Genomic DNA, 23,547 nt, shown 5'->3' on the forward strand with positions numbered 1-23,547 from the left:
CCCCCAGGCACAACTATTAGTAAATGACCAACATCTATGGATACACACTCAGACACGAAATGCTATCCACCACCTATAAGATGGTCCCCGTGTACAACTGAAGTCAGAAAGTGCAGAGTTACAAATATATAAATTACAAGTTTCACTGAAAACTATATACCAATCTGCAGGGGCGTAACAAGGACATGTGGGGCTCCATGGGTAAACTTAAAATGGGACTTCACACCACTATGGCCACCTTTGGTAGCATGAATATGAACAGCTTATTATTATGTTGGTTTTTTTAATGTACAGGGATAATGCACACAGTGATGTCACACTGGTAGGATAACGTAAGGCTCATAGTGATATCACAATAATATGATCATACCATTGTGATGTACAGAAATTAATGAGTGACGTCAAAGCGCGGAAATAATGCAAAAAGTAATGCACTCTTCCTTTGTCCACATACATCAGAAACTGCACATATGTCTGAGTGGAAATGGCCCCCCTTAGTTATTGGGGGCCCATAGCAGCTGCTATGCCTGCAACCCTGATAGTTATCTGCGGAGCTCCTCCTGCTCTATAACATGCTGCCCACAGATTGGACTATATTTTTGGTGCAGGTCCTCTTTAAAACATGTAAAAGGAAATGGAAAAAAATTATGAAAAACATGGAGACACTCTCGCTATTAATGGCCGTCCATGGCTATTCTTTCCCCAAGTTCATCCTGGGAAGGAGGAAGGCAGGCTGCTCACACACAGCTCATTCTCACTTCCTCGTCTCTGGGTAGCATATCTTCAGCAGGGGTTCAGAAAGAGGTAGGTTTCAGCTAGCATGTGGTTAGAGTCTGTTGAGATCAGGAGTTAAATGTGGCTCCTGGTTAACTTACGAGAGGTCAAGTGCTAGTCAAAAGGGTATGTAGATTGTATGTTCAGCTTTCGTGAGATGCCGGGTGCCAGGATCCCGCCTACTAACCAAATGGGAACTTCTCACTTACCAAATGACTAAGGGCATTAACGACTAAATTCGAGTGAAAAGAGGAGGGGACACCACGATGTCAGCAAAGGGTCACAAGTTCACTGTGTCTGGTAGTCAGCTCTACAAAAACGTGAGAAAATGAGCTGCTTCCAGTGACCCTGCAGTGCATTACACAGCCACTGCTTCATGCAAATTATAGTGAAAGGAAAAAGCAAAACCTAGCATAGATAAAAATATAGATACAGTTATGGAAAGTGCTTTTTATTCAAAGAAAACTTGTGAAAGCTTGGAACGTAATACAGGCTTCACACGTTCCAGCCACAGAAGGGCATCAAAGTTCAGTGCAGTTTTCATACTGCAGCTAAAAGTAGTCCGTTAATGGCCACACGGTTATGCAGGTAAGTGGCGGTGTACCTTTTGGTCATTGACAATTAAACGTTTTTTTGCTGCAAACAATTTGAAGACCACACCAATCTGCATGTTGACATGGTTTCAGGTGCACAACAGCCATCATACCCAGGATAATAATGTATGTGCCGTATTTTTTGCTTTATAAGATACTTTCCCCCACTCAAAGTAAGGGAAAAACGGCAGTGAATCTTATAAAACAAATTATGGAAATGCTCACTAGTGTGCAAGAGGCGTGGGGAGTGGTGACTGTACTGCTGCTAGCTCAGGTCTTCTACCAGGCACCATGCTGCATATGTCCTGTGAATAGTGTCAGGACGTTGAGTGAGCACTATGACCTAACGCTGTACGCAATCAGGTCACAGTGCAGCGCGGACCCGGAGAAGACCAGGAAGCAATGACTGATATGGAGGTCTGGTCTGAGCTCTTATGGGGGTCTGACATGAGGGTTTCATCTGAGCTCTCATGGGGGTCTGATCAGAATCAGCTTTATTCGCCAAACACAACGCAATCGATCGTGCCCGGAATTGGGTTAGGCACAGGTACAGGCATAGTACTAGTGGTTGACAAGAGGCGGTGGGGAACACGGGGGTAAGGTTCTGCGATGGGCACAGCAGGGGTGAGGGATTATGAGCGGGTTCGGGCGTGGCGAGTTCAGCAGTCTGACGGCCGTTGGGAAGAAAGTGTTCAGCCTCCTCTGAAGTCTGCTGAAGTTTGGGGGTTTGATGAAAAATATTTTTTTTCTCCTCTAAAACCTAGGTGTGTCTTACCATCCAGTGTGTCTTAAAAAGCGAAAAATACGGTATATTCACATTCAATTAATATATTTGAGTGTGATGTTTATGGACAGGTGAAGTGGATAACAATTCGCTCATGACAATGGTGTCAAAGGTGGGATCTATTAGTCTGTAAGCAGCGCGGTTTTCCACTTTCTTGATTTACTTGCTTCGGTGATCTTCCCAGATCACACTGAAAACCTGCAGCGCAAGATTACAGATACAGATACATATACTAGTGACTTTTTTACTGTGAAGTTCTCGAGATTGATGCGTTGGAAGAGGGAAGACAATTTGCATAGCCAAGGATCTGAGCAATTCTGGCAATGGCCAAATTGTGATGGATAGGCAAAGAGGCCAGAACATCTCCAAAAAAGGCAGGACTTGTGTGGTGTTAACGGTATGAAGTGGTCAGTACCAAAAGTGGTCTAAGGACACTTGGTGACCCAGCAATAATATTATTTGAAAGCACCATTAATTCCATGGCGCTGTACATCAAGAGGACCTTGCCCGCAAGAGCTTACAATCTACAAGTGAAGGGGGAAGAACACGGTGGGTAAGAGTAAATGCTGCTCATTTGACTGTGTGGTGACAGCATGCTTATTGCAGGTGGTAGGCTGTCCTGAAAAGGTGGGTTTTCATGTTACTCTTGAAGGTTTAGATGTTAGGGAAGCGTCTGATGTGCTGGGGTTGCGATTCCAGAGTATGGGAGATGCACGTGAGAAATCTTGTAGTCGAATGTGTGAAGATCAGATGAGAGGAGAACGGAGATGTAGGTCCTGTGAGGATCGGAAATTCTGTGTGGGGATATAGTGAGAAAGCAGGTCAGAGATGTAAGGAGGGGACAGGTTGTGTATGGCCTTATATGTAGTTGTAAGTATTTTAAACTGAATTATCTGGACAATGGGGAGCCAGTGAAGAGATTGGCAAAGGTAGAGGAGAAACTAGGGGAGAGGTGGATTAACTGGGCAGCGGAGTTGAGATTAGCTTGGAGGGGAGCTGGATGGAAGGCCACACAGGAGGATGTTGCAGTAGACCTGGCAGGAGGTGATGAGGGCATACACTAGCATTTTTGTTGACTCAGGGGTGAGGAACGAGAGAATACGAAAGATATTCTTAAATTAAAAGCAGCAGGTGAAGGTGAGGGTTTGGATGTGTGGCTTAAAGGGAACCTGTCATCAACTTTATGCTGACCGTACTGAGGGCAGTATAAAATAGTGACAGAAATGCTGATTTCAGTGGCGTGTCACTCATGAGCTAAAAGTAAGTGGTTGCCGAGAAACAGCATCACAATCATTGCAGCCCAGGCCTTGAGAAGAGTCAAATCTACCTGAGAAGAGTCATGGTTAGTCATGAATTCCTGCTCTCCTGCCCACCTGCTGCTGATTGACAGTCTTCTACCTAGTTTTCTCCCTTTCAGCAGATGGGCGAGAGAGCAGGAGATTATGAATAACCATGACTCTTCTCAGGTAGATTTGACTCTTTTCAATGCCTGGGCTGCAATGATTATGATGCTGGTTCTCGGCAACCACTTACTTTTAGCTGATGGTGATGTGTGACACCGCTGAGATCAGCATTTCTGTCACTACTTTATACTGCCCTCAGTATAGTCAGCATAAAGTTGATGACAGGTTCCCTCTAAAGGACAGGGTAGAATCAATTGTTATCCCCAGGCAGCGGATCTGCGAGACTTGAGAACGCATTGTGCTATTAACTGTAATGGACAGGTCAGGTAGGGGTAGACATGGGTAAAAGACAATGAATTCAGTCTTCTCCATGTTGAGTTTAAGGAAGAGGGAGGAGAAGAATGAAGATATAGGCGACAGACAGACTGGGATTCTGGTGTTCAGTCGTTGGCATAGAGATGGTATTGGCAAGCCATGGGAATTCCATCTTTCATGTTCAAAAGATCCTCTGACAAACGACAGATGAAATATGATTGGTTTTAGTAAGCAACGGCTCCCCTTTTCCTTTATACTGGTTTTGAGGAATCTCCCTCAACATCTCACCTGTGCCATTTCTAAACCACCTTTATACGGGAATATTTCCCAGTGGTTTCCCATGAATCAGCTATTTACACACAAAGATATTTTTGTAATGTTCCCCATTACAGCAAAATAATAAAACAAAATTCATGCTAATCCTTATAATAGAGATCCAGTCTGTACACCATTCATGTGATAACTAGAAAACCCGCCAGACAAGTCAGATCATCAACATGCCCAGAGTCCAATATTTTCAGGATCTAAACATCCAGAATTTTAAAGTTAGAGAACAGATTTTTTTTTTTTTTTTTACTTTTTACATCTTCTCCAAACTGCAGGTCACCAAAAGCAGGTACAGGACGATGGAAGATGATTTCAGACCACATGTCTTATAGGATGGCTACTAGTTAGTGGCCACTGACACAGTCCTTTACATTTATGGCAGAGGTCTTCAAACTGGGAGGCCCCAAATGTTGCAAACCTTCTAGCATGCTGGGAGCTGCAGTTTCACAATACGATAGCTGGAAAGCCATGGCTTGATGACACAAAGGTACATTAAAGCCCAACCCATATAAAGTGGACGGATGTAATCGTTACAGTAAGACATGCATCTTAGCCCCAATGCGGACTTAGAGTGAATATTTCACGGTTGTCCGACTAATCTGGTGGCTAGGCATTTTCATACACGTAGTACAAGCCATAGTAGTTGGACCAGAATATGTACAACTGCAAATACCATGATTACATGTAGCTGCCCCCAAATCAACGACAATGCTTTGCTAGATGTGAACAAGTACATGGGAGGTTGAGCGGAGCGCTTGCCTCAAACTTCTTAATCAGATCAGGATGTGAGGGACAGACAGGGTTCATTGGAGGGGGTAGTGGGATGGGTGCTGTCAGCTCTTCCTGTACGTGTCAAATAGACTTCAATTCACCCTGAGCCCAGCACCAAGATATACGCCCACAAACTTTATCCCCAATCTGAACTCAACACCCCCCTCTCTCCCCTCATTCCCCCGTCTCGGCTGCAACACATTATTATAAAAAATAAAAAAAAAGCCATGAAATAATAACAGCAGATGATGGATGTGGTAGAGAGACAGGGACCGTAAAACACACATTAAGATGATACGAGAAAGAATGTGGATATGCATAGTGGGGGTGGCATGTCTGCGCACACAGGAGATTGGCACTTGGGAGGCTATATCTGGCACATCACCCAAATATCAATTGTTTTAAGAAATAACAATATCCTCGGATACTGTTTCTTCTGGGTTGCTTATACTTCTTACCACTGGCTCAGTGGGTAAACCCCAGTCTCCCCCACTTTTTAACCAATACCTGATCTTCCAGTTGGTTTCCCTCCGGGCTTCCTGTTTCCTTTCCTATGGCGTCTGGGACGGGTGCCACTGACACATACTTTCCACCCTTGAATGCCAGCAGAGGCTCTTCTTGTCCGCACAGTGCTTCCAGGAAATATTTCAGTACTGTGACCCGCTTACAATCCGCAGCAATAATCTAGAGGGGGAGAAGGAGGGAGAATAGATAATGAGAAAGGAAAACACAGAGCAGAGGCTGAAGAAAAGAGCCAACTCTTCCATTAACCCTCTGAGGCTGATGTGCAATGTAGATGGTTGCAACAGCACAATATCCTCCAGACCCCGCTGCTACATCTGATGGGGCTAGAGCAAATTGTCTTGTAATCTGTGTTAATGGGATTCTGGTGTTCAGTCGTTGGCATAGAGATGGTATTGGCAAGCCATGGGAATTCCATGTTCTCAGGGTACGGCCACGCGGTCAAATTTCTTGATGCAGTTTTGGAAGTCAAAACATGGGGTGAATTCAATTAGGAGGAGAAGTCATATCAGTTCTTTATACTTTCGCTCCTTTATGATCCACTCCTGATGTTGGCTTCCAAAACGGCATCAGAAAACCGGACTGTGATGCCATGCCCTCACAAGAAGACTAAGCCTCAGCAAACCCTGTCAAGTCTACGATGGCATATTTCAATCTGTGTCTGCAGGAGAGCCACAGGTTCCCACTTCTGTGAATATGAACAATTGTATCCTCTATTTCACCAAACCACGAAATTCAGTTTTACAGTAAAAATACAGAACAAAGGAAAAAGTAACATAGGTCACTTGGCGTATCACAGGCTCCAGAAGTTTGGGCATAGGCAGCATGATCAAGAGCTTACAGACCACCTTAAACGGGTTGTCCGGGTTCAGAGCTGAACCCGGACATATCCCCATTTTCACCTTTTAGACATGAGCATCAGAGCATTTCATGAATTGCTGAATTGTGCAAAGCATGGGCTTGCTTATATTTTTACACTGCTAGACGGAGGCTTCCACCCAGCAATGTTCCTGGTGGCGTCACCGGGCTCTCTGCTAGGCGGAAGCCTCCACCTAGCTTAACCTATTGGGAGCCCAGTACATCACCGGATCTCCATAAAAAGGCTCATATCAGGGGGCCTGTCTGGGTAAAAATGGGCGCGTGTGCAGACTCCGCTCTGAACCGGACAACCCCTTTAAGAGTACATCCACAATACCGGAAATTAAAGCAGTTCTACAGCAAAAACAACTAAAGCTGCATGTGCTGGGGAGAACCGCAGCATAAACTGTCATGCTGCAGATATCAAATCCGAACCGCAGGCCAATTTACGCTGCGGTTTTTGAACACCGTGTGTGAATGAGATTTGTTAAACTCTCATCCACTTTGCTGGCACTGTACAACACAGTGGATTTGCCACACGGAAATTGCAGCTATTCAATCACATGTGAATGCAGAAAACAAAATTTAAAAAAAATGTAAAAAGAAATCTGATCATTAAGCTTGGGGAATGGCGCGGTGAGTCTGCTGTCAATCTGCATTATCACATCTCAACACAGTACTAATAGAGAGGGTTTTGCTGCAATATAAAGTGCTCAGTGCGGTCCTAACACTGATTAATAGGTTCTATCACATCCTAGTGATGGGTAAAGGGCGATGAACTGTCATCATCAGAGCACGTTTGGTCCTCCCTTGTGGGGTGTGGGTGGACTGGCCTTCATTTCTGAGCTGGGGACCACCATCTATGAAATATACATACCCCTTGTGGGATCATCCTTGATGTCTGACAGCGCGGTTACAAGAATTACAATGCCCAGCAGCCTCAGTATCATCACAGAAGTGGTCAGCATGGCCCTAGCAGCCAGTCTGCCGCAGTTGAGAAAGAGATGCCATTGAACTAAGGGCAGTGAATGGGCAAAGAGCACTGACAGGACTTCAACCATGGCGTTCTCTATTTCTTACTATCCTATTATGTCAGATATATCAATTGACTGCTGCCCATTGTAAGGGCACCATAGTTTTGGGACAGGTCTGACCTACTATAAGTCTAAAAAGCACAAAATAATATTAGTTATATAATGAATACAGGGCTAGCCCTGCCGCTCTTACTGAGGGCCGACATGTACTGGCATGAGAGGGCAGGGGGAGCCATGTATTCTTTACTGGGCTTGTTTTGTACTGTTTGGACTAAGTAGAATGAGCAGCAGATGACTACTTATTGTTAAAGGGGGTTCTGCAAGATGTTTAAAAAATGTGGCAGAAAGCATGGGGCTATGTACATAAAAACAAAACAAAAAAAAACTTGCCTTTAAAATATTTCACTGCTCAAGCCCCAGTCCATTCTGGGCCTGTGAAGATATCTTTTTCATGACCGCAGTAGCCAATCACTGGCCTCAGTGGTCAGGTGTGCACAAGTGGCCATGTGATCATTGAGGCCAGTGATTGGCAGCAATTGGAGTCATGGGAGGTCTGGGCAGGTGCAGCGGGGATTGGTGTGGTGGCACGGGACTTACTGGACTTTCAAGGGTAAGAGGTTTTATTTCACTTCACACAGCCCCTGATCCCTGCCAAATGTTGAAAACACATTTTGGTGTATGTTAAGCAAAATGTTGAAAAGCTGTTCCATGTAAAATCCCCTCAAAAGACAGGGGGGGGGGGGGGCACTGTCTCCGACTGAAAAAAGTTCAGTCTCCAGAAGCATCAAAGCTTCTTCACCATAAGAACTGTGAATCTGTGGAATAGACTTCCTCAGGACGTGGTCACAGCAGGAGCAGTGGATGGTTTAAAAAAAAAAAAGTCTTAGATGATTTCCTAGAACTATGTAAATGTGTAGAAGTCTGGTTCTCACTCCTCTTTCCTAAAATTCACATCCCCACCAATCCCTTGGTTCAGCTTGATGGACTTTTAGAACAAATTTAGATGAAGAACTTTCTGTACACATTAAAGCGCAATCTTCATCTGTAACAGAGAATGTCTCTCCAGCAGGAAGTAATGTATTTAGCAATAAATTACACTTAAAAGTCACTTTCCGTGCAGAGTGAAGAATGAAATCTCAGAAAATAAAGATCTCTTATCAAAATTTTTAAAATAACAGAGAAAAACGTGTGCGAGTTACACATCTAGTAGGGCTGAGAAAGCACTCATTGTGATATCATGCGTCATCAGTAATTTAGGCTCCATTCAGACGTCCGTAACATGTTTTGCGGATCCACGGCATTTTGCGGACCGCACATTGCCGGCACTAATACAATATGCCTATTCTTGTCCGCAATTGCGGACAAGAATAGGACATTTTCAATTTTTTTCGGGAACAGAATTGCAGACCCGGAAGTGCGGGTCCGCAATTTCGTTCCGCAAAATGCGGAACTAAATTGTGGACGTGTGAATGGGGCCTTAAGTGTCAACCAAACTTTACATGCATTTACATGACCATCATTTCCACATTCTCCTATTCGGACATTTTCAATAACTACATACAAACTGTAAAAATTGGTAACATAGTAACAGTGAGAAATCTGGCAATGAGAGCTATAGTAAAAAGGTAATATAGGAAAATAGATACAGGGGAGGGGGCACAAAGTCCCGTCAAACACCACTTCTGTCCTTTGTTAATAGTCGGAGATCATATGACTTTCTGGTAGAACACTACACGTTTTATTGGAGAATAGTCCACATGTGATCTTTTCCTGTTCCACTTTTATTAGTGCTGTTCATTTCTTTTCTACACTTCACTGTAAATCAGCTAATTCTTTAGAAAGAGAAAACTTCACAAAAATAATAATAATAAAACAGACGGCACAAATAAACTCTACACACAGCGACATGTACACAGGATTACCATTGAAACGGTGGATAGCGCACAGCATTTAGAAGTTTATGTCTGGGACAAAGAACATCATAATTCTTATTTTAAGGGCTCATGCACACGGCCGTTGTTGTTTTGTGGTCCGTTTTTAACGGATCCGTTGTTTCGTTTGAGGTTTATTTTTTCCCTGTTTTGTTTCCGCATCCATTCCGTTGTGTAACTGAACAGATCCGTATGTGTTCCGCATTTGTTCCGTTTTTGTTTGGGCGGACCCATTGACTAAAATGGAGCCACGGACCGTGATTTGCGGGCAATAATAGGACATGCACTACTTTTTTGCAGAACGGCCAAGCGGACAAACGAAAACGGAATGCAAACGGAGTGATTTCCGTTTTTTTTTTTTTGCGGACCCATTGAAGTGAATGGTTCCGCATACGGTCTGCAAAAAATAAAATAAAAGGAACGTAAACGGAAAGAAAATACGTTTATGTGCATGAGCCCGAAATAATAATCCAATGGGTGCTTCAATTATTATGGTGCCTGAAAAGCACTATATTGAAATTCCTCATCTTATACAGGTGAAACTCGAAAAATTTGAATATCGTGCAAAAGTCCATTTATTTCAGTAATGCAAATTAAAAGGAATTGCATTAATGCAGCTGAAAATTGTAATTTTGTGAAAAGGTTCAATATTCTAGGCTCAAAGTGTCACACTCTAGTCCGCTAATTAATCCATACCCCCTGAGCAAAGGGTACCTGAGATTGAGACTTTGGGGTTTTATAAGCTGTAAGCCATAACCATCCAAATTATACCAAATAAAGGCTTGAAATATCTCGCTTTGCATGTAATGAGTCTCTCATATGTTAGTTTCACCTTTTATGTTGCATTACTGAAATAAATGAACTTTGCACAATATTCTAATTTTTCGAGCTTCACCTGTATTTTATTCTTCTCCAGTTGTCTGCGATTTAGGCCTCATGCACACGACCGTTGTTTGGGTCTGCATCCGAGCCGCCGTTTTGGCGGCTCGGATGCGGACCCATTCACTTCAATGGGGCCGCAACAGATGCGGACAGCACTCCGCGGCCCCGAAAAAAATATATAATATGTCCTATTCTTGTCCGCAAAACGGACAAGAATAGGCAGTTATATCAATGGCCGCCCGTTCCGTTCCGCAAATTGCGGAAGGCACACGGGCGGCTTCCGTTTTTTGCGGATCTGCAAAAAACGGCACGGTCGTGTGCATGTAGCCTAATACAGCCCAAACTATTTTTACGCACAAGCTATCGGTGCTGAGAGGTGTACTATGTATTTTTGGAGTCAACTGGATTTGTCATATTTGATAAATTTACGTTTAAAAAAAAAAACTAACAAAACATAAAACCACCAGTAAACGGCAGAATGTTTAGAGATTGGAATTTTATCTACCATGGATGTGGCAGTCCCAGCCTAGTTCCCCCCCAGTCTCACAGACGCAGCACGGCTCCTCTTCTCTCTCACACATGCACTTTCAGCCCTTTTCAAGCACTATGGGGTCATTCATCAAACTAATGTAAAGTAGAACTGGCTTAGTTGCCCATAGCAACCAATCAGATTCCAGCTGACAAAATGAAAGGAGGAATCTGATTGGTTGCTATGGGCAACTAAGCCAGTTCTACTTTACACCAGTTTGATAAATCATGTATGTATGTGCTTCAGGAAATACACATCCAGTTATTACATGCTTTGAGGTGATTAGTCTGACAGTCAAGTATGTAATACCTACAGGTAAGAGGACATGTAACACTCAATCCATCACAAAAGCAGTTTGACAGCGACGTGGCTGTCTCCTATTATCCAGGCAGAATTACGCCAACTTTACACGTTTTTGTGGTACTTTACAAACAACAAACAAAGATCCCATAGTTTGAAGGCCTTTTAATAAGCATTCTTTAGGGTCCATTCACACGATCCGCAATACAGCCGGCCGGCACTCCGATAGAACTGCCTATTCTTGTCCGCAATTGCGAACAAGAATAGGACATGTTCTATTTTTTTCCGGAGCCACGACCGGAAGTGCACTCCAGAAATGCGGACATCACACTGTGTGCTGTCCACATCCATTCCTGCCCCATAGAGAATGAATGGATGCGGACCCATTCTGCGGACGTGTGAATGGACCCTTAGGGACATTTTGTGTCCATTTTTTTGCATAAAGGTATTTAATTATATTGAAAAGTCTATGGAGAAAATATGAAAAAAAAACCACTATCTGAAAAACATACACTTCATCCTTACTCAATGAAATTTTAACCGGTCTACCCTGTTTGACACTTCTCTATGAGCAAAGATCAAGAAGAACGAAACACGCAAGCTTTATGTGGTGGTTTTTAAAAGGGTTGTACAAGATTTTTAGATTGATGGCCTTTCCCAGGATAGGTCATCAATATCTGATCAATGGGGGGCCGACTCCTGGCTCCCTCATTTATCAGGTGTTTGAAGAGAGCCCAGCTCTCAATGAGCGCCGCAGCCTCTTCCTAGTTCAGCAACATCACATTCACTGGTTACATGGCCTTGGCGCAACTCGGTTCCATTGAAGTGAATGGGTCTGAGCTGCAATACCAAGCACAACCGCTATACAACGTACGGCGATCTGCTTGGTAAGATGATCAATAGGAGGTGCCGGGTGTTGGACCACAACCAATCAGATATAGATGACCTATTCTTAATATAGGCCATCAATATAAAATCCCCGGACAACTCCTTTAATGTTTTCCAATAAAACACGATCCGTTGTGCTAGTCTCACTTCGTCTAAAGTGTACAACCTCCCGGACACCCTTGATGAAGCCAGACTAGCTGGTGCTACTTGTAAAGTTAGCCATAACCGCCCCTCCTGCTCCCCCTATCCAGGCTTTCACACTGTACATCTTACTACTTGCATGTTTTTTCTTAGGTTACAGGATTGGTTCCTGTTAATTATATTCTTTTTATCTTTACCTCTTTGGTTCACGTGTGCACTGTTGGTTATATTTCTATCTCTGGGGAACTCCTACATTAGTTCAGGAGGATGTTTTTAATCACTTTTGTGTGCTGGTGTTTTTTTTTTTTTGTGCGATTTCTTACTGGTACAACTGTTCATACACACACCCTCTGCTCTTTTCCCCATTCAGTTGCATTATATTTTAGTCCTGAGGTTTCTACATCATGGAGAGTTGTCTTCTTGTTCTTCTAGGCTAATAAAAAAAGAACCTGAATCGACCAGAATTTTCGGAAAGTACTCACGCATATAGTTATTAAAAATCTTACATATACTTGCTGGAACCTGTTAAACAAAAGAGGCTGCTTAATTTTATCACTGTGCACCAAAATGATTGATTCTCCATGTACTGCAATTAATAAAATCAGCTTTTGCAGCCAGTTTAGTTGGTCTCTGATTTTATCCTTAATTTCCTTACACACCCTCACTACTTATTACAATTTTAACTCAAGATGAAATGAAAAATATTCTACAATTTTCAAACCCGCACCTGGATCTTAACACATTTGTAATTTCATGTAATTAAAATTTTTGTATAACCACTGAGTTATTCAATAAAATGTTTTATAATTTTTATAGTACCACCTGCTCTTTGCACAAGCTCAGATCCATCCTTTAAAGGAGTGTTCTGAGACTTGAACAGTGATGGACCTATCCCTTAGGATAGGTAATCAATATCTTTTCAGTGAGGGTCCGACACCCAGGACCCCCTGCCGATCGGCTGTTCCTCTGGATAGGCCATCAGATTCCGATTGGTGGGGGTTCGAGACCTGGGACCCCCGCATATCAGCTGTTTTGAGACAGCCGCGGCCTTCCTGCAGCTTATCCAGCACAGTGCTGTACATTGTATAGTGGCTGTGCTTGGTCCTCACTCGGCCAAGAAAAAGCGGCGGCGTCCACAGGTAATGGTATAGTAAGGACCAGCACTCGCTTCAGTAATAATTTCAAATAGATTTAATGGTCACATACAAATGATAAGTGACGCGTGCGTTTCGGCTACTGTGAGCCTTTGTCAAAACAAACATGTTTTGACAAAGGCTCACAGTAGCCGAAACGCACGCGTCACTTATCATTTGTATGTGACCATTAAATCTATTTGAAATTATTACTGAAGCGAGTGCTGGTCCTTACTATACCATTATCTGTGGATCTTCCTCCCGGGACGCGCGCACCGCACCGCTGAAAGCAGAAGTGCCGCTTGTATCTTCTCTTGGCGTCCACAGGAGCGCCGTTACCTTTTAAAACAGCTAATTAGCAGGGGTCCCGGGTGTCGGACCCCACCGATCAGATACTTATGATCTTTCCTGAGGATAGGTCATCAGTAAGAAAATCTCGGACAACCCCTTTAAATGGGGCCATAATGCACACGCCTGTCATGCAAGCTAGTGATTGTAGGGGTGTCTGCAAACAGACCTGTCTATAGAACATTTCTGCAGGTTTTACAAAAAAATTCACACTTTACTCTCATTCCATATATTGCTTTACCACTTCTTCATTGACACTGATCTTGTCCTTGGTGTAATCCTTCATTAAAGTCGTATCCCCAGGACTCTCTCTGCCAGCACCGACAACATACCACTCCTAACTCACAGCAGGATTCCCGGGATTAGGTTACTCACTCTGCAGAGCTCCGAGACGCAGCTGTACATTAACCGCTCTGTGATCGCTTCCTGGTATAAAGCCTCTCCGCAACATGACGGTGGGAGCAACTCTCCAACTTGTGTGCGTTTTTATTTTCCTAAATACCTTCTATATTGTTTTGTGTCAAATTCGACAACTTTCTTAGATGTATGTGAGGGTCAGACATATCTACACCTAAATCTTCAGCATCGCTCCATAGCGAGGTAGATTTGCTGCTACTGCGGGGCACTCATTGGTGGTCAAATTGGCTGCTTTTCGAGAAGTGGAAAACTACGGACTTTATAAAAGACGACACCACCATTGCTCAGGATAGGTCGTCATTTTTTATATAGTGCCGATATGTTCGGCAGACCTTTACATCTGTATTCTACGTTAACGCCTTATGAGAAGTTAACCCATCAGAAGATGTGGCATGTGTAAAAACACGCACATGGCATGTGTTCCGATGGGCACAGCTCCACTGGCAATTTGCTCCTTCCACTGAAGGAAAGAACAAATCAGTAATTGCTTGGCTGCAGTCAGACAGGGCGCTCAGCGCCGGCTGCGCCGCACATTCTCAATTACACAAGAGCGCTGTGCAAGTTGGTGGGCTGGCACTGAACTCTGGATGCCAAGGCCACGCAGCTCACACGAGAGTCTTGTCAAAAAGGAAGTTTGCCTGCGGCACAGCTACACGTTTCCTCTTCCAGTCTAAATTTACATGCCGCTGTAGCTAAGTGTGTCAGCTAGATGACCTACATGTAACCTCTGCCTGCAACCTACTTCAACCCTAAGCACCAGGACTTTCCTTTTCCATTACTTGGACTCTGTGCGGCGTAATGCAAAACACGTGTGAAGAAAAGAGAAAAAAAAAAACACACAGTCAACCTGTTTGCTGCCATGGACACCCCCCCCTCCCCAAAGATCTCAGGCAGGAAATAGGTGCCCTGCCAAATGACTGCCTGAGGTTAAAAGAGGAGGAGGGGGGTAGTCAGCTACAAGAATGTTCTACTCACGCATGGGACCCCTTTGCTGAAGGATATGATGGAAAGACAAGCACAGACCTAGCCGAGGCAGGCAGCACGAGAGCCCAGTGTCGTGTGAGAAGGTGCACAGCTCAGCATTCTGACATGTCACCGTACACAACATTACCGTGTACTACAGAGGGTCACGCTCCCAGTCACCCCCACCTGGAGAGCGAGAACGGCAATACAAAAAGACTTTGACTCTCCAGATAGGAGTTACCATCTAAAAGAGCTATTAGACTAGAGTAAAACATTCTAAAGCTGTAGGCACTCCATGCAAACCTCTAGGCACCCTATAAGTAAACAAATAAAAAAAACGCGTATGTATAAAATTTGCACACAGAGTTCCTGTATGACCCATAGCAGGCTGTGCATATCTGTATTATGGATCTGTATGGATAAACAGAGCACACACAAAGATAAAAAAGTGTTGAAGACCATGGGGCTATGTTCAGATGATTAAAATCCGCCTTGGAAAATGTCCGCTTTCAGCCGTGGAATCTGCTATCAAAACGCCATCAACAGCCTCCTATTGACTTCAATTGATAACACGCCACCATGTCCGCATGGTAGCGCGTTTTTTTTCTGCCGCTAATTTCAAAACAGAAGTGGAGTGTTGAAGCAGATTGAGAGTGGTTTTTGCATTAAAGTCAATAAAAAAAAAAAAAATAACAGCAGTTTTAGAAGCAGTTTCACATGCATTTTCAGCAGCGTTTTTGCCACCAAAAAAAAGCTTCTGAACTATCCCACCCAAGGCCTGGATTAGAAAAACACTGGGAAAATGCTTCTATAACCTCTTGTAAAATCTCCTCTAAAACTGCCAGCAAAAACGGCATCTGCCACCAAAAACGGCCTGTTTTCAGATACTGCGATAGATTTTTCCGCTGTGTGAACATAGCCTAAAAGTATTTCCATCATCTGTTGGCACTTGGAGAATGTCAAATTTAAAGGGGTATTCCCATCTAGGACACTGGGGGCATATCCTTGTGATATGCTCCTCATGTCCCAGGGGTTGGACCCGCACCTAGAATTAGAACGGAGCCCACAAAGTGCCAGAGGGCGCACCACGCATGCACAGCCATGCCCTCTATTCAATTCTAGGGGAGCGACGAAAATACAGCAGCACACTCTGCTTTTTTCGTTAGTCCCACTGAAATGACTGGGAAGCGCACCGCAAAAAAAAAAAATCGCAACCACAGCTTCATTCCCTTCTATGGGGCTGAGTAAAAAGCCAAGCCAGCGCTCGGCTATTTTCAGCGCTCCAATAGCAATAGAAGGTGGCCGCCCATGCGTGGTGCGCCCTCTGGCACTTTGCGGGATCCATTCTAAGTATATGTCCATATGAAGAAAAACGCAGTCGGCACTGCCTACTGTGGTTAATGTCCGTTCTAAGTATAGGTGCAGGTCCCAGAGGGGGGACCCGCACCTATCAGCCATTGAGTTCATATCCTAGCGATACTCCCCCAATGTCCAAGATGGTAATAGCCCTTCAAAGGGAAAACAGGACACCTCAGCAGTACCTGACTTGCTCCAAGGTAAGCCAAGGGGGACCCACTGCCCCTTTATAAGCACATCATTTGAGTAACTAAAACTAAAAGTGCATGTTGGATAATAAATTCCCAAGGCAATAAAGACAAACCTTTAAACTCCAATGACCAGTCTCCTATACTTATACTGCGGACTACTTCAGTAAAAATGCCGGAGGGCTCAGGTGAGTCACGAACAAGACGTACAGGCTTGAATATGAGCTTTTATTTGATGATATAGATATTCCTTTATATTATTATCCTGTATAACCCGGGGCCCAGCACCTGCCCTGTCGACATCTGTCTAAAAATGACGCAGTAACTGAAGAAAACGACACGGCCTGTTCCACCGTAGAGAAGGTATTTTTAACACAGTAGATTTCCTATTTATAAGCGCTGGTAAGTCCTGGGAGCAGAAAGGTCTGCAGATGATCATGGTCTACGTATGTGTAAAAGGCATTCGGCGTGTCGTCCATGTGACTGATCACACAAGCCATCTGCTAATACACATATAGCATCCACACGGAAAGTTATGGGGCTCAGAATGGTTTGTCTTGTAGAGTATCGAAAATTATTTAGATGCAGCAATACTTTCTCTTATTTTTAGGCAATTTTCCTATAGCAATTAGTGCTGCTGTTGTCGGCTGAGGCGGGATGAAGAATAGGCAGGTTTGAAGATGAAGTGGCATGTAAGACGACTTTGCTTGTTAGGCAAAAAGTTTAACGAGATAAAAAAAAAAAAAAACATCTTTACCGTTCCCCAGCCAGAGGTCTATTTAACGGGGTTGTGCTACAAAATATAGTCTAGATTTTTCAAACCAGCACTTGGAGCTGAATACTTTAGCAATTGCTTGTAATTAAAAATTTTGTATAGCCAGTGAGATATATGTATCTATATAGCACCACACGCCGTTTATTATTTTCCTTATTTTTTTTTTTGTCCATCTCACTGAGGTGGTCGCACATGCTCAGTTTAAATCTTCAACTGTCACTGGACATATTTTTCTGTTGGAAGCTGTGGCGGATACAGGGAAAGAGCTACAGCAGAAAGGACACACTCCCTGACAAAGAACACGCCACCCGAGTTGCCAGCTTCAAATAAATCTAGCAGAACAGTTGGAGCAATGAATGGGGAGATCTCTGGATTCATGCAAGTTACGGGGCTGGTTCTAGTTTTGTTAGAAAGAGACTGTCATGTTCTATAAAATGTCCGATTTAAATTTTTTCCCCCACAGTCATTTAAAGGGATTCCAATATCAGTTTTAAAGTAAGCAAGTAAGGTTTTCAGTGCACCATGAAAGGGGAAGCTCCAACTGGTAGACATGGCTTCCCCTGTGTAATCGCTATTGGCTCTGTAATTTTAGGGACGGTCAATTGAATGAGAGGGGGAGGCATGGTGCACCTTATTTGCATAAAAAAATAAGCATCTCTAAGGATAAGAGTACTACATTTTCACAATAACGTTTTGGAGCATGTACCCTACATGGTGGTATGTTTAGTTTGAAACTGATTTTGGAGGTGACCCTTTGGCCTAGATTTACTAATGTGTCTGCGCCACAAATCTCTCTAAAATATAGCACGAATTGTCACATTTAGGGTTTCTACACATTTTCGTTTAATGGTTGACAAAGGGAGGGGGCTTAGAAATAAAGGGTGTGGGACTTCATTAGAAAGGGGTGGGTCTAACATGCAATATTTTGCCCCAAAACTGCCACAATTCTGACGTCTCAAAGTAAGCCAACCAATAGCTGGTTTAGAGTCAGAGAAAAGTTTTAAATCGATGCCCCACATTTATCATCCAGCGTGAGCCCCTGTGATAAATCTGGTGCAGGTCTAGACCGCCTGGCTAGCCTTCCGTCATCTTTAGGAATAGTAAATCTGGGCCTTTGTCCACAGCCAGTAATGAGCCACCATTAGGATGTCTCCATGCAGGACAGGCCTGGCATGTGACTTGCTATCACACAGTGTGAACAGGGGCAGGAGAATGGGCTGAGCAACTCTGAAAGAAAGCATCAGGAATCGCGTTATTTTATGTTTAATCCCCAGAATATCCCTTTAATTCAATAGATGACTTCAGTGACCACTTCCAGTGAATTTATAAAAATGATTGAAGTAAACATTTTTTATTTTTATTTTTTTAAATCTGAAAAGAAAAGTTATCGGAGGAGATTTATCATCTCCCTTGCGCCAGAAAAGGTGGGTGTGAGTGTGAGACTCTCTCTCAAAAAGTCACAAGTGCCTCTTTTTACGCTGAAAAGGGTGGGAAAAGGGGATGGCCAACAGCAGAGACAAATATATCTTCATTTACACCAGTTTTCTGGTGCAAATGAAGCCAGAAATCTCCAGCAGCTGTGAGCGGTTGTAGATTTCTGTTTAGGTGCACGGACTGCAAGAGGATGCACCTAATTTAGGACGAGGCGTGCGCAGGGGATATCAAGACCAGTTCAGAAAGCATCTGTCTTGATAAATCTAAGGGTACTTTCACACTTGCGTTGTTCTTTTCCGGCATAGAGTTCCGTCAAAAGGGCTCTATGCCGGAAAATAACTGATCAGGCATACCCCAACGCATTCTGAATGGACAGAAATCCGTTCAGTTTGCATCATTATGCCTTCCGTTCAGTCACGGTCAGGCGTTTTGGCCGGACATAATACCGCAGCATGCTGCAGTATTATGTCCGTCCAAAATGCCTGATCAGTCGCCGGAATGACTGATCCGGCATTAATTCCCATTGACTTGCATTAGTGCCGGATCAGACATTGCAAAACAACTGAAGGACGGATCTGTGAAAAAGACTGCAAGACGGATCCGTCCATCCGCATGACAAGCAGACAGACGGATCCATTTGCCGGATCACACTAACGCTAGTGTGAAAGTACCCTAAGTCAGGTCAATGTAAACCCCCTGCTAAAAACAGGATGTGCCACCCTGGCCCCAGAGTACTGTATATTTACGTGAAAGCTTGCGTGTCAAGTAAGTCACAGTAAGCAGAACAAATGCCCACCTCCGAGTCATCATTTTGTCATAGGTACACACTTCCCACGTGGGAGGTTATGGTCCATATGAAGCATGCATGCATCAGCCTAATGAAATGTAGAGTTTGATGACAGCTTTACCAAAGCTATAAATAAAGGGTCATTTTGTTCTATATAAAGTAAACCCTAAATATGTGTCACCTTCTGACCAACGGCATTACACTTCACTTCATAGACCTAGGTGAAAGCCGTGCTGCTAGGTACAGGAAGGTAGCGTGTGGTAGGAAGAAACTGTAAACGTGCCCTGAGAGCGCACATATGCCAACCACAAGCGAACAATAGCGAAACACTGTGACCTTGTGACCTGTCCCTGCGGCTTCTGAGTAGTGTGGTTATTAGTTATGCATGATAACAGCTTCTCTAATGGAAACTATGCCTGTGCTGGGTTTACAGCCATTTACTACTCATGCAGGTGACTAAAGATTAACATGTGGGCAACAAGCTGGTGAACAGATGGGCGACTCCTGGCATCACACAATGGAGAATGACACTAGGAACGACTGAACAGTTATTGAAAAATATCGGACATGCTGTAATTATATAGTGGTGACAATAAAAGGAACAAAGTACAAAAGTCCAGAGGTTCTTAAGGTACCGCATACGCAGAGTGTAGCGGTTTGGAATTTACCAGTGGAACCCTATTCTCCCATATTTTATTGTAAATGATCATTTCCAAAAAATAAAAGAGAAAAACAAAAACATGTATAGTTTTAACTCCACATACTTTATATTGTGACAATTAGAAGAAAAAAAAAACATTTGTGGAATGTCCTATTAAATGGAGTGTCCGGCCTTGGAGCAGACAACCTCTGGGGTCCTTACCTTGAACATCGAAAAATCCCACTCACCTGTGCTCCATTCTCTGTCATGTCTGGTCCAGCAGCTTGGTCCCATAACCACTGCAACCAATTACAGTCTTTAGTGGTCACAGCGGCTTTACCGCCACGTCACAGCCATGATATACCATTAAAGCCTTTGTGACCGCTAAGGCATGTAATTGGGAGGAGTGGAGGTCCCCAGGAGGTGTTGGCTCCAAGGCAACAACACTTAGGGGCAGCTCGGTTCCTTCCAAGTGAATAGGCCTGGGCGCAATACCAAGTACAGCTGCTATGGCGCAGTGCTTGGTATGCTGTGAGGAGGCCGCAGCCGCTTCAAACAGCTGATCGGTGGGGGTTCTGGGTGTTGGACCCACCAATCTGACAATTATGACCTACTTTGAGGACAGCCCATCAATACTGAACTCACAGAAAACTCTTTTTAGAAAGCTCATCAACATGGACGTTGTTTTTTTAGAAACCTAAATGACAGAACAAAAATAGACCACATTTCAGATAGTGCCCCTTTTGTTCTGGTGTTCAAAAACACATCCTTCCTGAACCTTATTTAGCCTTTTAAATGGGTTCAATGATGCCCTTTTCCTTCTTATTGGGGTTGTGCCAAGATATCAACTTATCACCTACGAAGCCTACCTGAAATAGTCTCAAAGAAAATTACCGTAATTGAGCGCATTCCTAACTATGGCTCCATTCATAAGGGCAAAAAGGACTCCCATTCTTGTGATTCGAGGGGTCCCAGATTTTGGGTCCTTAATCTCCTATCCCGTGGAGAAGGGGATAACGTAATAATTTGGTACAACTCTATTAAAGAGGTTGTCCAAATTGTATAAAAACTAAGGAAACCCCTGTAAACGACTTGGGGTGGGTTCACACTAGCGTTATGGAGTCCGTTATGGCTTTCCGTTATAACAGGGTTATAATGGAACATAACGGAATCCATAGGATGTAATGCAAAACGGAAGCCTTTAAGAGGTATTCCGTTTTGCTCCGTCCTAATAGAAGTCTATGGGAAAACATAACGGATCCGTCTGGGTCCCATTATGCAAGGTGGAAAACAAAGTCCTGTCGACAGGACAAATCAGTTTTGATTCCCATAGACTTCTATTAGGACGGAGAGCAAACAAAATGCTTTTTAAAGGCGTCCGTTTTGCATTCCGTCATAATGCAAGTCTATGGGCAGCAAAACGGATCCCCCCTTCCGTCTTATGGATTCCGTTATAACGGAAAGCCATAACGGACTCCATAACGCTAGTGTGAACCCACCCTTAAAAACAAATGACGGGATACACCCACCTGTTTTACCTTCTGCTTCTTCCTGTGCTGCGCTCCGGTCCTCATTGCTGTCATTTGTTTTTCTTGCTGCGATGGTTATAATCTGTGCACACAGATCACTGCTGCAGCTAATCAGTGGTCTCAGCAGAGACATCCTGTGCACAGCTGAGGCCAGCAACCGGCTGCAGCGGTGACTTGTGTACACAATGTCACTGCTGCAGCCAAGAAGATGATGCCAACCAACAAGAGGACCAGAGCACAGTGTTCAAAGAAATAGTGGAGAAAACACTCCATTAGGCCATTTACAGGGGTTCCTGAGTTTTTATAAAATGTAGACCCTCCACAATTTCAGTAGCTCATCCTTGGACCCAATCCATTTTTTCAATGTCTTTTGTAGATTTGGGCTCTCCGGACACAGTATTCCAGATATGGTCTGACTAGCACTCTATACAGCAGGATCACAATCTCCATCTTTCTACTGGTTATAACCTTTAGCTATACAGTCCAGCAACCTACTCGCTCTCTCTACTGCCTGGTCACACCATTGACTAATTTTGAAGCTGTCAGAAATCAGTACCCCGAAATCTTTTTCTCTTGAAGTTGTGTAAAAAAAAAAAAGGTGGAAAGAACCCATTCAGATTGGAAGGGTGGCAAGTTAATGGTTAAAGCATTCCATATATAGTGGAGTTTGGTCAACACTGGTCCATCTAATATATTGTATATGGGCGTTGAGAAACAGACTAGCCATCTATTCCCAGGACAAAAGGAAAAATCATTGTTTGCCTGGCAAACATCTCTCCCAAGCCCCCCATAAACCCTCAGCTAACAACAGTCTAATGGGGGCCTCGAATATGGGGTAAGACTGTGAGCCCCATTTGGGGCAGAGACTAGATGCGATGTCCGGCTTTACAGTGCTGCAGATTAGGTTGGAACTACTGTAGACTACAGGAAACGGTGGTTGTCAGAGGCACTCGGCAGAAAGTAACCTCTCTTCTGACCACAGACATAACTTAGTCAAACCTGACCGTAAATCGAGGATCGGGGGTGGAGAATGTTGGCATACAAATTTCAGCTGACATTCATCTAAAAAGTGGGCAACACAAGGTAGCCAAGTCTAGTATTAACACGTGTCAGATGAGCTCCCTCAGAAATTGCACTGTCCACTCCTTTCCTGCTCTGTGTGTGGGCTGATAAAGGTAGTCAGATTACACACGTAACATGTACCATATAGTCATCATCCTTCGCTGGACCTTTATCTGAAATTAAGTGTAGATTAGTGATTTGCCAAGAAATTCACTTTCAGTTTTAGCCAACATCTAACACCCAAATGAAACATCTCGACACTCAGGCGGATTTGAATGCCAATTTGTGAAAGCATTGGCATAGCGCCAATAAAATATACAATTAATCCAGAACAAAATGGCCTGATGTAGCTTATGTTGGGAAAAAAAAAAAAAAAGTTCTGGCTCCTGTACGGAGGGAAGGAGAAACAAAAACATTGCTGCCTAAATTAGCTTGGGCCGGAAAGGGTTAAGCCAGGTACAACTATTATCATTGTCAATGCTATTAAAATAATTTTTGTGGCTTTTATGATGTGTTATTTCTATACATTGGGGCTGTTTCATGAGCCAGTCTTTATGAACAGTTAGGTGGAGTGAAAGGTGCAGGCCTTTAGACCTTGTAATGAATTTGGCACGTCTCCTGGTGGTCCCATCCACCAGAAAATAAAATCTATGCCAGCTCTGTGCTGGCAGAGTGTAGTTGGCAGGAAGAGTTATTATGTAATTATTATAGTTTAATATACGGTAATATATATATATATATTTTTTTTGTCCCAGTGATCATGAGTTAAAACCATTAGAGGCGACTGTACCGCTGGTTCTGTGGTATACATAGCAGCACTGGTAGAGCACTGGGTATGCTGGTTTTGAGAAGGCTGAAACAGT

At 43.6% G+C, this 23,547-nt stretch overlaps 1 protein-coding gene across 1 annotated transcript in view; it reads right to left on the reverse strand.

Annotated features, from left to right (window-relative positions):
- Positions 1 to 23,547, reverse strand: part of SMG6 (SMG6 nonsense mediated mRNA decay factor) — a 240,583-nt gene that overhangs the window by 26,285 nt on the left and 190,751 nt on the right. The window contains exon 14 of the mRNA XM_040423570.1: positions 5,475 to 5,651. Coding sequence (XP_040279504.1) covers positions 5,475 to 5,651 — 177 coding nt within the window. The remainder of the gene's footprint in view (positions 1 to 5,474; positions 5,652 to 23,547) is intronic.

Source organism: Bufo bufo, chromosome 3 (genome assembly GCF_905171765.1).
Source record: "Bufo bufo chromosome 3, aBufBuf1.1, whole genome shotgun sequence".
NCBI classification, from domain to species: domain Eukaryota; kingdom Metazoa; phylum Chordata; class Amphibia; order Anura; family Bufonidae; genus Bufo; species Bufo bufo.